At 43.1% G+C, this 15,734-nt stretch overlaps 1 protein-coding gene across 1 annotated transcript in view; it reads right to left on the reverse strand.

Annotated features, from left to right (window-relative positions):
• The window catches only part of LOC138353500 (ryanodine receptor-like), a 46,705-nt gene extending 31,483 nt beyond the window's left edge, over positions 1 to 15,222 (reverse strand). Inside the window, exons 1-6 of the mRNA XM_069306476.1 lie at positions 15,139 to 15,222; positions 14,661 to 14,816; positions 11,710 to 11,715; positions 10,686 to 10,950; positions 6,752 to 6,963; positions 4,644 to 4,743 (exon numbers count right to left, since the gene is read on the reverse strand). Coding sequence (XP_069162577.1) covers positions 4,644 to 4,743; positions 6,752 to 6,963; positions 10,686 to 10,950; positions 11,710 to 11,715; positions 14,661 to 14,816; positions 15,139 to 15,222 — 823 coding nt within the window. The remainder of the gene's footprint in view (positions 1 to 4,643; positions 4,744 to 6,751; positions 6,964 to 10,685; positions 10,951 to 11,709; positions 11,716 to 14,660; positions 14,817 to 15,138) is intronic.
• Positions 15,223 to 15,734: the final 512 nt, after the last annotated feature.

Genomic DNA, 15,734 nt, shown 5'->3' on the forward strand with positions numbered 1-15,734 from the left:
GTTTTCATTAGAATTAACTAAAATGTTCCTGATTTTCCGTTTATATTACCGATGGAAGATGTACACGTAAAACCGCTCTAATCCGGCTGAAACGTCGATATATGCAATAAAAACAGAACTTTCCCCTTTCCAATATCTTACTCAGTATTTTAACGAGGAACAAATAGTTGATTGAAAATGAAGTGTTTAAGGTTAATTTCTAATCAATTATGTGTTTGCATCATTTTTATCGTATATTTAATGAAATAATAGCAATAAACTGAAAATTCACAAAACGTGGAAAAACAGCAAAATATTGCCTAATTCGATGATATTTTGTTTATATCACATAAAGGAAAAGGGGATGATAAACGTCAAATATTGCTGAATTCGATGATTTTTAGTACGAAACAAAATGCCAGAATACTTGCTTAAAATGCAATATTATGCGAAAATCTGAGATTTGAAGGCCAAATCACATATTGGGATACTACATGAAATAGTATCGAAATATTGGTAAAAAAGAATATATTTACGTAATATCAAACTACATGAAAAACGTGAAAAAAGTCATTATTATACCAAATTTGAGGATTTTAACTTCGAATCATAAGGCGACGTTTCGTATTTTTTAGCCCCTAGAAAAGACGTATAAAGATGTTGCTTCCAATACAAATGACAAAAATCAATGTGTTTTCATTAAAATTAACTAAAATGTTCCTGATTTTCGGTTTATATTACCGATGGAAGATATACACGTAAAACCGGTCTAATCCGGCTGAAACGTCGATATATGCAATAAAAACAGAACTTCTCCCCTTTTAAATATCTTACTCAGTATTTAACGAGAAACAAAAATAGATTTCCAATATCTTACTCAGTATTTTGACGAGAAACAAATAGTTGATTGAAAATGAAGTGTTTAAGGTTAATTTCTAATCAATTATGTTTGCATCATTTTTATCGTATATTTAATGAATTAATAACAATAAACTGAAAATTCCCAAAAACGTGGAAAAACGGCCTAATGCGATGATATTTTGTTTAAATAACATAAAGGAAAAGGGGATGATAATGGTCAAAATATTGCTAAATTCGATGATTTTTTAGTACAAAATAAAATGGAAGAAAACTTGCTTAAAAATGCAAAATTTGCGAAATTCGGAGATTTGAAGGCCAAATCACATATCGTGAGAAAACATGAAGTAGTATCGAAATATTGTTGAAAACGAATATATATACGAAAAATCACACTACATGAATAACGTGAAAAAGTCACTATATGCCAGAAAATGCCAGAAAACATGCTTAAAATGCAATATTATGCGAAAATCTGAGATTTGAAGGCCAAATCACATATCGTGATACTACATGAAATAGTATCGAAATATTGGTAAAAATGAATATATTTACGTAATATCAAACTACATGAAAAACGTGAAAAAAGTCATTATTATACCATATTTGAGGATTTTATCTTCAAATCATAAAGCGAGGTTTCGTATTATTTAGATCCAAGAAAAGACATATGACAATGTTGTTTCAAATACAAATGATAAAAATCAATGTGTTTTCATTAGAATTAACTAAAATGTTCCTGATTTTCCGTTTATATTACCGATGGAAGATGTTATATTACCGATGGAAGATGAATCACATTTTCTTAGTATTTTTCTTAACAAGAATAAATAAATATATGAGATTAAGAGTGAGGACTCTATCTATCCAGTTCGTTTGTGTGTAATAGTGAGTGCTCTACAGTCTGTTATTATATGCCTTAAACTATTATCTTACATTCGCTAATAAGCAACATGAAAATGTCTCTCCCAGTAATGCCAACTATCTTTCATAGTGCCATCTCCCATATGACAACTATCTCATAGTGCCATCTCCCATAGTGTCAATATCTCTCATAGTGCCAACTATCTCCCATAGTGCCAACTATCTCCCATAGTGCATAGTGCCAACCATCTCTCAGTGCCAACAACTCTAATAGTACCATCTCTCTTGGTGCCAACTGTCATAGTGCCATATCCCATAGTGACAACTATCTGTCATAGTGCCGACCATCTCCCATCTTGAGGTTATCTTGAGATGATTTCGGGGCTTTAGTGTCCGCGCGGCCCGGTCCTCGACCAGGCCTCCACCCCCAGGAAGCAGCCCGTGACAGCTGACTAACTCCCAGGTACCTATTTACTGCTAGGTAACAGGGGCATTCAGGGTGAAAGAAACTTTGCCCATTTATTTCTGCCTCGTGCGGGAATCGAACCCGCGCCACAGAATTACGAGTCCTGCGCGCTATCCACCAGGCTACGAGGCCACGCCCCATAGTACCAATCACATTTCAGTTCCATCTAATATAGTACCAACTATCCCCCGTAGTGCCAACCATCTCTCATAGTGCCAACTATCTCCCATAGTGCCAACTATCTCCAACAGTGCCAACTATCTCCAACAGTGCCAACTATCTGTCATAGTGCCAACTATCTCCAACAGTGCCAACTACACCCCTTTAATGCTACCTACCACATTTACTTCGATAGTTGTAAGTGCCAACTCTTCATATCACTACAATAACCTTGCGGTGCCTATCCTCATGATTAATCTCCGTAGGCTCACAAACTGTACATAATATGTCCACATTTGTTTCTTCTCCAAATTTTTTATTCACTTATTTTTGAAAAGTATAAATTTAAAAAATAAAAGTAGTATATTTAATGTTAACTTTCCATAGCCACCTAGGCTACACAACAGCCACATACAGGGACAATATGCCTGGGGGAGAGTGGGTATCATACACACACACACACACACACACTGACACTGTTACGACCCTGGGTTCCTCAAATGGAAACCAGAGGTCAAATTGAGCTAAATAAACTACTTTATATTAGTGGGACGCATGGCGAGGTGTCTGTGTTTGTATCTTCCCTGCCAGACGTAAGACGATTCTTGTTTCTCAAAGAGCATTTAAAGACTGAGCTTGGGGTTGATTATTAAGTAATAAAATAGGCATCAACTATGTTTACAAATAATTAGAAAGTATTAGTAAAGTAGATCTGAGTAAACTTGGATATAGGGCTGCTGTACAATTAATTGAGTAGTCTGCCGGCAGCGAGTCAGCTGAGGAAGGAGACTGGAGACGGTCTCCCTTCTCTGGCTGGCGTTCGAGGTGTAAACATCTATACTGTGTGGCTCTGCACCTCTCTCCCCTTCCTCCTACTACTCACCCTTACCTATTTCTGTGTCTAGTTTACTAAGATAAGTATTGTGTATTTAATTGTGCCTACTCTGAGATTGTAAGATTGGTGTAGACCTGGGGTAGTATTTTCCAGTGTTTGGGTACCCCTTAGTGTTGTGTTGTGCTAGGGTACCACTTGGGCTCACTACCCTAAGCTGCCTCAAGCTTCAAGTTCTTCACTAGTAAACTTTACCCTAGCTTGTGCTCAGTGTAAAACCTTGCATCCTGCTTATGTGGACCAAGGCTTTTAACGTAAGATAGTGTGGTAAAGTTATTATTGTTATTTGTGTGAATGTATATGGGGGGTTGTTAAGGGGTTAATAAATAAGTAAGTTAAAGGAGTATCCATTCTTCCTGTGTAGGAGATCTGTGATCTACCTCTAGACTGACATTGTTTTGTAGCCAATTATTAATCACTGTTTATATTTTTTATTGGGGGCCGGGCCTTACTGCTCACCACTATTAGAGATACATCTTTATTCTAACTGCTGCCCCTTCACCACATTAACACTAGATCCCCCATAGTACAACCCACTATTTGTAACACACACACACACACTATGGACTTGACATCTGTGAGTGACTCATGAGACTCAATGTAAGTACAACAAATTCATTAATAACAAAAATCAAACATTTACATGCAACGAGAAAACAAAAATGCAGTTCCAAAATACAGTAGACGGCAGACATACACGGTTATACATATCAATACATACGGCAGTATAAATGCACTCTTATGCACTCTTCTCTCCGAGGAAGAGTACCAGCAGCAGGGCTGTAAGACTGACCTTTATCCGCACTTTGTACATTAGAAAATAGAAAGACCACATAATTTGTCATAAATTTCTGTGTCGACTGAAGTTATAATTGTTGGAACAAACATGCTTAAAGAAAACACTAATGCGAAGCAGGAAGCCCTAGTTTTGTGAAGCCCTTGATGAACGCCTGGAGGCCTTAGTGGCCTGCAGGCGGTGTGTGCGTAGCAGTAATACATCGGTAACTCAAAAAGTATAAAATTGGCTGCGTACATCGGGTGGAGGAAGCCACCGGCTCCACACCTGCTTCCTCCCGTCGTACACGGGTAACCACAGTAGCTCCACATATAGTGCTGCTGTCTTGAGTGCAAGCATGACATATCTAAAATGACTGCAATGCAAACGGTCATACGAAGATAACTAGAACAGCCACACGCATGGGACGGGAAGATGCAACAGACGAGCCAGGACGCTTTGCCCGACCTCGACGGGCCAGAAACATACAAGCATCAACATGATCTACGTTATAAGCTAGTTAGGTACCGCTCATATTCTGCCAGAAATTCCGGCTAAATGTCTAATGCTACAACTAACGTGAGCTAGCCACCACACCCGCTACTTCACCACTCACGACAGTCAGCAAGGATTAGACATCAATCACTCACTGATGGTTCTGTCGAATATATCAAGGCACACGCCTACCACGTCTCCGACCTGCCACTTGTGGCCGTAGCTGTCCAAACCGCCCGAATGACACTTTTCTTCCTGTATCACATACAAACTATTAGCAACATTGCAACAGGGACACTTATTTTTGCAACGAGACATTATTTAGGGTAAAAATCAGACAGTAGTAAAGTGCAGCAGACACGTCAATGAAAGTGGCACTGCACCACTTTAAGATTTTTGGTGAGGGAGTATAATTGTTATGGTTAGTTTCCATGTGGAGTTTGTGCTGCAGTTTACTACATGCCAAGAACACGGTGTAGAACACAGCGCTGGGTTAGGGGTAGGAACTTATGTGGCTGCAGAGCGGCTGATGCACATCTGTGAAGAATAGAGACCTTGAATGTTAGTGAAAGACTCCACAGAGATAGCACACTCACGGTACCACAGAGATAGCACACTCACGGTACCACAGAGATAGCACACTCACGGTACCACAGAGATAGCACGCTCACGGTACCACAGAGATAGCACACTCACGGTACCCCTCAAGCCTCATCCCGCACCATCACGTCTTTGGATTTTTTTTGTGTGTGTGTGAAAATGTTTCATTTATGTAAACAAGTGTGATAAGTTATGTTGGAATGTGTTTTGTGGGCGTGTGTGGTGCGACGGGAGACCCGAGCGGAGAGGCAGGCCAGCCAGGTACACCAACACACTTACTGATGGTCTTGTCATGCAGGTCCATCATTACCCCTACAACGTCGCCCGGCTGGGCACGTCGTCCGTACGCCTCCGTCCCGCCCATATGGTGCTTCATGTGCTTTAAAGATACAGGCCAAGTTACTGCTTCATACTTACAGCCCAGGAGGCACCGCTTCACTCTCACACCCACTTCTACATTCATTATACATTTCAAACCTGACTTGTTTATACCAAGTAGTCACAATAGCATCAAGTCAACAGAGTTGCTGCAATTTTCATCTTCAATATATATATGGCATGTGCCCCATATGTTGAGCGTTGCGCAGGACTGTGATCTGTGCCATGTGTTTACCACACCACAACATACTTGTTCTTACTACAATTGTTATAACTCATATTCAGACTAGACATTTAGAGCACTGTATTAGACCAGTCATTATATTCAACGATATTATGCTTGATATTATTTACTATCGAATATTTAGAAAACTGCATGACTTATTTGAAGGTGAATTTTGCTAATATCTATGGGAGTGTGAGACTGTTTACTTGCAGCAGTAAATGCTTTCACAGAGAGAGAGAGTGAGTGAGTGAGTGAGAGAGAGAGAGAGAGAGAGAGAGAGAGAGAGAGAGAGAGAGAGAGAGAGAGAGAGAGAGAGAGAGAGAGAGAGAGAGAGAGAGAGAGTGTGTGTGTTCCTGAGCACTGTGTCACAGTCGTCACAGTTCCTGAGCATTGTGTCAGTCATCATACAGTTCCTGAGCACTGTGTCACAGTCGTCACAGTTCCTGAGCACTGTGTCAGTCATCATACAGTTCCTGAGCACTGTGTCACAGTTCCTGAGCACTGTGTCACAGTTCCTGAGCACTGTGTCACAGTTCCTGAGCACTGTGTCACAGTTCCTGAGCACTGTGTCACAGTTCCTGAGCACTGTGTCACAGTCGTCACAGTTCCTAAGCACTGTGTCACAGTCATCACACACAATTAACAAATCATGAAACTTGTCACGTCTAGGTGTCCCAAGCTGATAAAGGTTCAATGTGAAAACATTTCTATATTATTGACAATCACTTGCAATTTTTCACTGAACTGACGGAAAATTACGTACAACAGTAATTAGCATTTATCTGAGTGCAATTACAATTAAATTTCAGCATGACCAAAACAATTATGAACTTCTCCAGTAATTGTGTCGGTCTACTGATTGTTGCTTTATTTACTCAGGAATCTACTTGTCTCATATTATTTGGCATAATAAAATTACCATAAATAACGTTCAAATAAATGAACAGCATTTAAATTTGTTTAATTTATTATTTACATAGTGAACGATAGGATGTGACAAGAGCGACCAGTGAGCTCTCCCAAAGAAGCGGGAGAAGCTCACCCATTCTTCATACTTACACGGAACCCGTCGAAGGCCCAAGACTTGTCGTCGCAGCCCAGCTCCGTCCCGGGCGGACTGCTCGTCTCTATCCAGCCCACGCGCATGGGTCCAGAGGTAAGAACTTCCATCTCAAAGTACCATTTGCCAGAAGTGACGGCGTTGGTGTTCTCCAGACGGTAGGTTCGGTGGGCCGTGCCTCGCTTGATGCTCTGTATGGCTGCGGCCGCCGCTGTCACCAACACACCTCCATGTTAGTGCCCTCAACACTGTGGTCCATGTTAGTGTCCTCAACACTGTGGTCCATGTTAGTGTCCTCAACACTGTGGTCCATGTTAGTGTCCTCAACACTGTGGTCCATGTTAGTGCCCTCAACACTGTGGTCCATGTTAGTGCCCTCAACACTGTGGTCCATGTTAGTGTCCTCACCACTGTGTGGTCCATGTTAGTGCCCTTAACACTGTGGTCCATGTTAGTGCCCTCAACACTGTGGTCCATGTTAGTGCCCTCAACACTGTGGTCCATGTTAGTGCCCTCAACACTGTGGTCCATGTTAGTGTCCTCACCACTGTGTGGTCCATGTTAGTGCCCTCAACACTGTGGTCCATGTTAGTGCCCTCAACACTGTGGTCCATGTTAGTGTCCTCATCACTGTGGTCCATGTTAGTGTCCTCACCACTGTGTGGTCCATGTTAGTGTCCTCAACACTGTGTGGTCCATGTTAGTGTCCTCAACACTGTGTGGTCCATGTTAGTGCCCTCAACACTGTGGTCCATGTTAGTGCCCTCAACACTGTGGTCCATGTTAGTGTCCTCATCACTGTGGTCCATGTTAGTGCCCTCAACACTGTGGTCCATGTTAGTGTCCTCACCACTGTGTGGTCCATGTTAGTGTCCTCAACACTGTGTGGTCCATGTTAGTGCCCTCAACACTGTGGTCCATGTTAGTGTCCTCAACACTGTGGTCCATGTTAGTGCCCTCAACACTGTGTGGTCCATGTTAGTGCCCTCAACACTGTGGTCCATGTTAGTGTCCTCAACTCTGTGGTCCATGTTAGTGCCCTCAACACTGTGGTCCATGTTAGTGTCCTCAACACTGTGGTCCATGTTAGTGCCCTCAACACTGTGGTCCATGTTAGTGCCCTCAACACTGTGGTCCATGTTAGTGTCCTCACCACTGTGTGGTCCATGTTAGTGTCCTCAACACTGTGTGGTCCATGTTAGTGCCCTCAACACTGTGTGGTCCATGTTAGTGTCCTCAACACTGTGGTCCATGTTAGTGCCCTCAACACTGTGTGGTCCATGTTAGTGCCCTCAACACTGTGGTCCATGTTAGTGCCCTCAACACTGTGGTCCATGTTAGTGCCCTCAACACTGTGGTCCATGTTAGTGTCCTCAACACTGTGGTCCATGTTAGTGCCCTCAACACTGTGGTCCATGTTAGTGCCCTCAACACTGTGGTCCATGTTAGTGCCCTCAACACTGTGGTCCATGTTAGTGCCCTCAACACTGTGGTCCATGTTAGTGCCCTCAACACTGTGGTCCATGTTAGTGTCCTCAACACTGTGGTCCATGTTAGTGCCCTCAACACTGTGGTCCATGTTAGTGCCCTCAACACTGTGGTCCATGTTAGTGTCCTCACCACTGTGTGGTCCATGTTAGTGTCCTCAACACTGTGTGGTCCATGTTAGTGCCCTCAACACTGTGTGGTCCATGTTAGTGTCCTCAACACTGTGGTCCATGTTAGTGCCCTCAACACTGTGTGGTCCATGTTAGTGCCCTCAACACTGTGGTCCATGTTAGTGCCCTCAACACTGTGGTCCATGTTAGTGCCCTCAACACTGTGGTCCATGTTAGTGTCCTCACCACTGTGGTCCATGTTAGTGTCCTCAACACTGTGTGGTCCATGTTAGTGCCCTCAACACTGTGGTCCATGTTAGTGCCCTCAACACTGTGGTCCATGTTAGTGTCCTCACCACTGTGGTCCATGTTAGTGTCCTCAACACTGTGGTCCATGTTATGTCCTCACCACTGTGGTCCATGTTAGTGTCCTCACCACTGTGGTCCATGTTAGTGTCCTCAACACTGTGGTCCATGTTAGTGTCCTCAACACTGTGGTCCATGTTAGTGTCCTCACCACTGTGGTCCATGTTAGTGTCCTCAACACTGTGGTCCATGTTAGTGTCCTCACCACTGTGGTCCAAGTTAATCCCATCAAAATAGGTAAAATGTTGCATTTAATGCAACTTATCTTTCCGGTGGGACCTTCAGTAGGTCTCTGGTCTGTATCAATAACCTGGTCAGGATAAATCACAAGATTTCTGGAGAAACCGTCTCCAAGTTGTGTTCCCCCTCCCCGCCCCCCTTATTGTGGAAGAACAGAGGAACTTTGAAGAAGTGTGTGGATATAGTAGAACTGATGTTACGTGAAGAAGTGTGTGGATATAGTAGAACTGATGTTACGTGATGAAGTGTTTACAGGCAACCCGTTCTCGCACTTGCTTACTGTCAATATTGGCGTATTTAATAAGTGCATATGTGACATACTAATTGATTGTGAATACTTTAGTTTACCTTGAAAAGCTTCATAGAAAACACCGACCTCACCTAACCTTCTTAGTATGTTAAGATTAGTATCTTATTGCTTCTTAATTACAATTATTACTTAACCTATACCGTTGATAGGTTAAGTAATAATTGTAAATAAGAAGCAATAAGATGCTTATCTTAACATACTAAGAAGGTTAGGTAAGGTCGGTGTTTTCTATGAAGCTTTTCAAGGTAAACTAAAATATTCACAATCAATTAGTATGTCACATATGCACTTATTAAATACGCCAATATTGACAGTAAACCTATACCGTTGATAGGTTAAGTAATAATTGTAAATAAGAAGCAATAAGATGCTTATCTTAACATACTAAGAAGGTTAGGTAAGGTCGGTGTTTTCTATGAAGCTTTTCAAGGTAAACTAAAATATTCACAATCAATTAGTATGTCACATATGCACTTATTAAATACGCCAATATTGACAGTAAGCAAGTTCGAGAACGGGTTGCAACAGGAGTAACAGACTTGTATCGGCATTAATCAGTGGAATCTTAAGTGTAAAGTCAAGTCTTTTTTTAAGTGTTTAGTTTAACTCTATACATATACGTGTGTCACGTGAAGAGATAAATGGATATCTTAAATATATGAGATATGAAATATAATATATATCTCATAAATATATGAGATATAAGCAAACTAATTATTATATTAAATGACATTTGAACAGGTAGGTTTTATTAAAAGTTCATTAGCATGTAAAAAAGAGTGTAGCAAAGTTTGTAAACTATATGAGTGTAGAAGTAAATCTAAACAGATGCATCTCGAGATATGCTGCTCGTACTCTTGCACAGTTTCTCAACACTACTTTGAATGTATTACTCGAATAAATTTTCTTAATTATAATAATTCCAAAATTATAATATGACTGAATTTTTGCTCAACCATTTTCATCATCCGCACGGCGATAATCACTCCCCATACTGATACGTTACAAAGAAATCATAATGGCATGATATGTCAACGAGAAAATAATTTTGTGGCAATGGGATGACTCGAATCGGCGTTCTGATGATTCCCAGAGTTGATAGGCTTTTGTCTTATCGTGGCAGAGTCGGTTAAGGCAGGTGTCTGGAAATCACCTGAACGCCGGTTCGATCCCCCAAGATGATTTTCTCATACCGATATATATAATAGCTGAATGACACATTCTTTTTCATCCATGCTGAGAATAGTTAAAACAACTGTCACATCCATACAATGTGACAGATGTTTAAATTTAGTTCACCATTGAGATCTAACGAAACATGGTGTCGCATGCAAGAGCTCAATATTATTTCCCACAATCCCTTCCTATCTCTCGTGAGCGTTGTGCAAGATGTGTTATACCAAGCAGGTTGCCGCTCACCTTCAGCCTGGTCTCCCGTGGGAGCCTCCAGAATGTAGCCATACACAAGGAGAGTCCGAATGGTCTCGGATGCTGTGTCTCGGTTGGCCTTTTTGATTGCATCGTCGACGTTTCCATAGCTGACGAGGTGAGGTGAGCGATGCATGACTGGGTCCTCGTTGAGGCCGTAGGTCCAGCCTTGTAGGATCCGCTCCCGGGCCCAGATGTTGTGAGTGTTCTCCGCCAGCTGGTCCACCAGCTCTTCCAGTTTGGACGTGAGGCTAACCTGTTCACAACACGGGTTCTCACTCTTATTCACAAGTAAACATTTACTATTCTGCAGATTTTGTTTAATCTAGAAAAATGTGACAAAACTAAATATTATTGAAATATTGCAAATAAATAATCCCGAAGAGGGCAATTATAATGGCTTGGCGTAATTGTTTGGGTATTCTGGGAGACAGCAGGTAACAAATAATATATTGATGTACTTATGAAAGCACACAAAAATGGATTTACATTTTTCTCACAGATCCAATATATGTTAGCAAACACACAACAGCTGTCGGAGTGAGGTGGTGGGCAGTGGACAAGTAGGCTGCTAGCAAGTTGGAAGCTCTCTACCAACTTGTACACGTCACACCAAACATGTCATGAAAAGTACACTGCAATAGTATGCTAACACTAGTTACTACAGCCAAGTGGTGCTTGCAACATTAGAAAGTAGGTTTCAACAGGACACTACAATTAGGTTAAATGGTGAGGGGTAGACTACAAGGAAGCCAGGTGGTGGAGGGTAGACTACAAGGAAGCCAGGTGGTGGAGGGTAGCACCAGGCAGCACCAGGCAGTCAAGGCACCAGTCAGCCCGTCCTCCAAACAAAGACCCAGAAGTGATTCCATGCACCTGCCAAACCCCCCTGTTTATGAATGAAAAACAGTTTACACAGGACTCACAACTGATGATGTTCGAACGCTTCCGGCACAAGTTCTTTACTAACGAATTTTGTTCGAACCACAACGCTGTAAATGCTTCACCCACGTACTTTTAACTGTCGGTATACGGACAGTTAAAAGCACATAAAATGAGCACAGGCTCTGGTAAGGAGTTCAACAATTGTTTAGGATCAAGAAGAAAAAGTGGGACATTTAGGGGGAGATAAATGGAACAGACCGTATACCATTTATTCACAAAGATACGGGCTGCAGAACACCGAATATGGGACAAAAAAGTAAGGGAATGAGGGCAATATCATCACAGATCAAGAGAGCTGTAGAGTTAAGGGCCCTAGCAAAAGCTAGAGGGGAAGAGAGAAAGAAATAACTACAGAAGTGACCAGGATGAGCGCAAAGCATCGCTCCTGGAGACAAACACAAAACGTGAAAATTGCGTGATCAGAAGTTGGAGTTCATGGAAGTTCGCATAAAAACTATGAATATTTCCATTGAAGAACAGACATAGACAAAAAAGAGAGAATAGAAACTGAGATAACAAGGGAGAAACAAAGGCATAGAAGAACACAGTAGACTAAAGATCAGGATCAGGATCAGTGAAATTGGGGTGACGAGGCATAGGCAAAGATAGCAAAGACAAGGGAGGATGGACCAGAAGCGGACTGACAGTCTGGAGTGGGAGGAAGCATCGAAGAAGGGCGGTTGCGAGAATTGGGGGGAAGGAAGGACAGAAGCAAGAGAGTGCACTGGATCAAGGACAGCATCCAAGAGAGAGATTCAAAGACCAAAGGAACCTCCGTATCAGGCGACTCCACCACTGAAATGGGAGGGGAAGCAGGGATAGTGTCGGAGTCGGAAGGTGAGGAATATATTGAAGCCATCATACTCGTTGGGGAGGAGGGAGAAGAGCCAGGCTTACGATACTGATGGAGAGAGACTGGTGTACCATCAGCAATGTGGTGGGCAACAGCCTCTACAGTCTCAACAAGAGAAGCAGAACGGGAATAGTCAACATGAAGAACGCTGGGAGGAGGATGGACAATGGCCAGGACAGACAGGCGGTGAGGAGGGCTAAAAGACAGAGGGGAGGGCTGAAAAGAAGGATTGGGGTGAGAAGGGAAAGAGGGAACAGGAGACAAGGAAGACTGGGAAAGTAGGAAGGAAACACTAGAAGGAGAACCACAACGCAAATGAGCAGATAGGTGGTGGAGGTGTCGGTGTCCAAGACCTGGAAACGGTTAGGAAACTGAGATAGCGAGAGAGGACGAGGGGGAGAAGTGGAAAGCAACACACGAGCATAAGACATATCGGAAAAAAAAGGGAAGACGGCAAACCTGGTGTCTCGCCTCAGGAAAAGAAAAAATGATCACAATGTTTCAAAGTGAGGATGGCTTCCTCAAATTTGTTGTGCACACATGTGCGGGAGAAGGCAGGGTGGGCATCACAGCAATTAATGCAGTGAGCTTGAGAAGAAGAACACTGTCTTAGAGGCTCGAGGCTCCACACAAGGGGCATAGAGACACCTCAATTGTGCACGATCATGAGGGAGGGTTTGAGTGAAGGTATCTATCGGGAGGATAGAATGGCCTTGGCCCTCAAGAATATATTTAATAACCTCATGGCAGTCTTTCAGTTCTCTGAAAAACTGTGCCAATGCTGGCATTTAACCTTAACCCCTAACTTTAACCATTTAACCCCTGTTCAGATCTTTTTTGAGATCTGAACAGGGGTATCAATCTCCAATGCAGGACAACGAAGCCAAGCAAGCAGCCGCTTCTTGAGAAGGGGCTACAATGACACGTGTACCAGAATGGGTGGGGTTAAAAGTGACAAATATATCCATTGAATCAACGAGGTGTTTATGGAGGAATAAATCATTAGGACGAGTAGGATCAACATGACTGAGATCAAAATACTTAGTGCACGTAGTCTGAAATGTAATTGATCAGGAAGAAATCATACATGTGCAAATGCGGAGGTGACGGTGCCGAGCTCCCCCAGTAAGAGAGGATGTAAAAGGCGGAGTTATTACAACGAGAGACGACGTCATGCCAGGTGATGACCACTGGGGGCTTGGGGCTCAACCCTGCCACAGAGGTGGGAGGGTAGCAGAGAGTGTTGGTCGGGAGAGTCAGAAAAGCAGCTTGGTCTGGGCCCAAAGTAGCTGGAGGGGCTAGAAAGCCTGACCTTCCCTCACAGTCCGAATCGGTGGCCTGGCCGCCCATCCCATCAGTCTGAGAAGTTAAATGAGGTCAGAGAAAGGCATAAAAACAAACTGGGAAAGATTTCATCCACGAATAAGCCCCCATACCCACCATGGAACCACAATTAGAGGATAGGACACCCATCAAGATGGGATCCCCAGGAGCGCATTGTGAGTATACGCCCTGCAATCGCAACCTTAAGAGCTGTCAGTCCGTTGAGATAGGGTTCAGCAACAAAGGCAAGGATTGACAATAAAAGCATCCCCCCCTCGCTCGACAACATCAGGTACCATAGTTCTACGAGTGAGTTAAAGTGTACCTCCCTAAACACCCGGTGTCAAACAGAATATGACATTAGAAAAATATTCAAGAATGGCAAAAAGTCGGCAGAAAGGGAAGTCAGAAAGGAGAAGAGGTGGGGGGAGGAAAATAAAACATGAGGAAGAAGAAAAAAGCATCCAGCGATACAAAATTTTTGCAAGCCTGCAATGTCCATAATATAATCCAGCATGGGCTGTCTCCATCTGCTTGGTTCTGAACACTGAAGGCACGACTACCTGCGTACCTACCCGTGGAGTCAAGGGGTATTTGTGGATACCTCCGGCCCAGTAACTTGTCCTTTCAGAAATACTGGTCACCTGCCTTCGAACTGGTCTTGATGGTGTCTGCAAGAGCTTTCACCTGGGGGTCCTTCTCTTGCTCGGCTCGGTAATCAAGGTTGCTCTAGTCCAGAGCTTCAGTTCTGGAGTAGAGTCTAGAGAGTAAGATGGAGTACTATAGGCAACCTGTGGGGTAGGTGTAGGGTTAAAAAAATTATCCAATCCCAGCTAAGTCTTTACTTGGGATCTGGTTTGTACTGCTTTTACTGGCTTCACCACATCTTCTACTGGATCTGCAACAAGTATGAGATGGTTATTGTCCAAACCAAACGCTAAGTCATTGGCCAGTATTACCTCAATCCCTTCAATAGGTCTTCTACTGCCAATGTACACCTGCTATTGAAATATAATGATTCCAAGTGAACCTCTATTAAGGGGGTAACATAAAAAGTGGAGGGAAACCCATGTAATAGACCCCTGTGCTTTCCTACAGTAGGCACTTCCTTGGGTAACGAGCTCTTCAAAATCAGAGAGTCAGCTGCTCCACTATCTCGGAGAATTACTACTGATTTTTCACACTGGTCACTCGATACATACCCTTTCGAAGTGTATGGGGCAAACAATCCTGGTTTCTCCCTCCTATTTATCCATATGGAGTGGGTTCCCACAGGCGGTGTCACACAACTTAGCAACATAACTTTCCTATGAGGGTCGTTACCTGCCCTGCACTTAAACTTAGCAGACACGCATCCTTTCTTCCAGCATGTCCAAAGCACTGTCTCTCCTTGGACTTGTTCGTCATGGACTACCTGGGGTTTTCTTCATGGCACCATGTGGAACGGCTCTCTCCTACAGTTTATACTTTGTAGAAGGTTACCTTGCGGTTACCTTGAATAGCCTAAGCTACTCTATTCTTTTGAAATGTATTTTCTTGTCTCAATAAACATACTTGACTTTGATCCTTGAGATGGTTTTGGGGCTTAGCGTCCCCGCAGCCCGGTCCTCGACCAAGCCTCCTCGTTGCTGAACTGGTCAACCAGGCTGTTGGACGCGGCTGCGAGCAGCCTGACGTTTGAAATTACAGCCTGGTTGAGCAGGTATCCTTTGGAGGTGCTTTTCAAGTTCTCTCTTGAACACTGTGAGGGGTCGGCCAGTTATGTGTAGTGGAAGCGTGTTGAACAGTCTCGGGCCTCTGATGTTGATAGAGTTCTCTCTCAGAGTACCTGTTGCACCTCTGCTCTTCAACGGGAGGTATTCTGCACATTCTGTCATGCCTTCTGGTCTCATGTGATGTTATTTCTGTGTGCTGGTTTG

This window comes from Procambarus clarkii, chromosome 58, assembly GCF_040958095.1.
Source record: "Procambarus clarkii isolate CNS0578487 chromosome 58, FALCON_Pclarkii_2.0, whole genome shotgun sequence".
Taxonomy (NCBI): domain Eukaryota; kingdom Metazoa; phylum Arthropoda; class Malacostraca; order Decapoda; family Cambaridae; genus Procambarus; species Procambarus clarkii.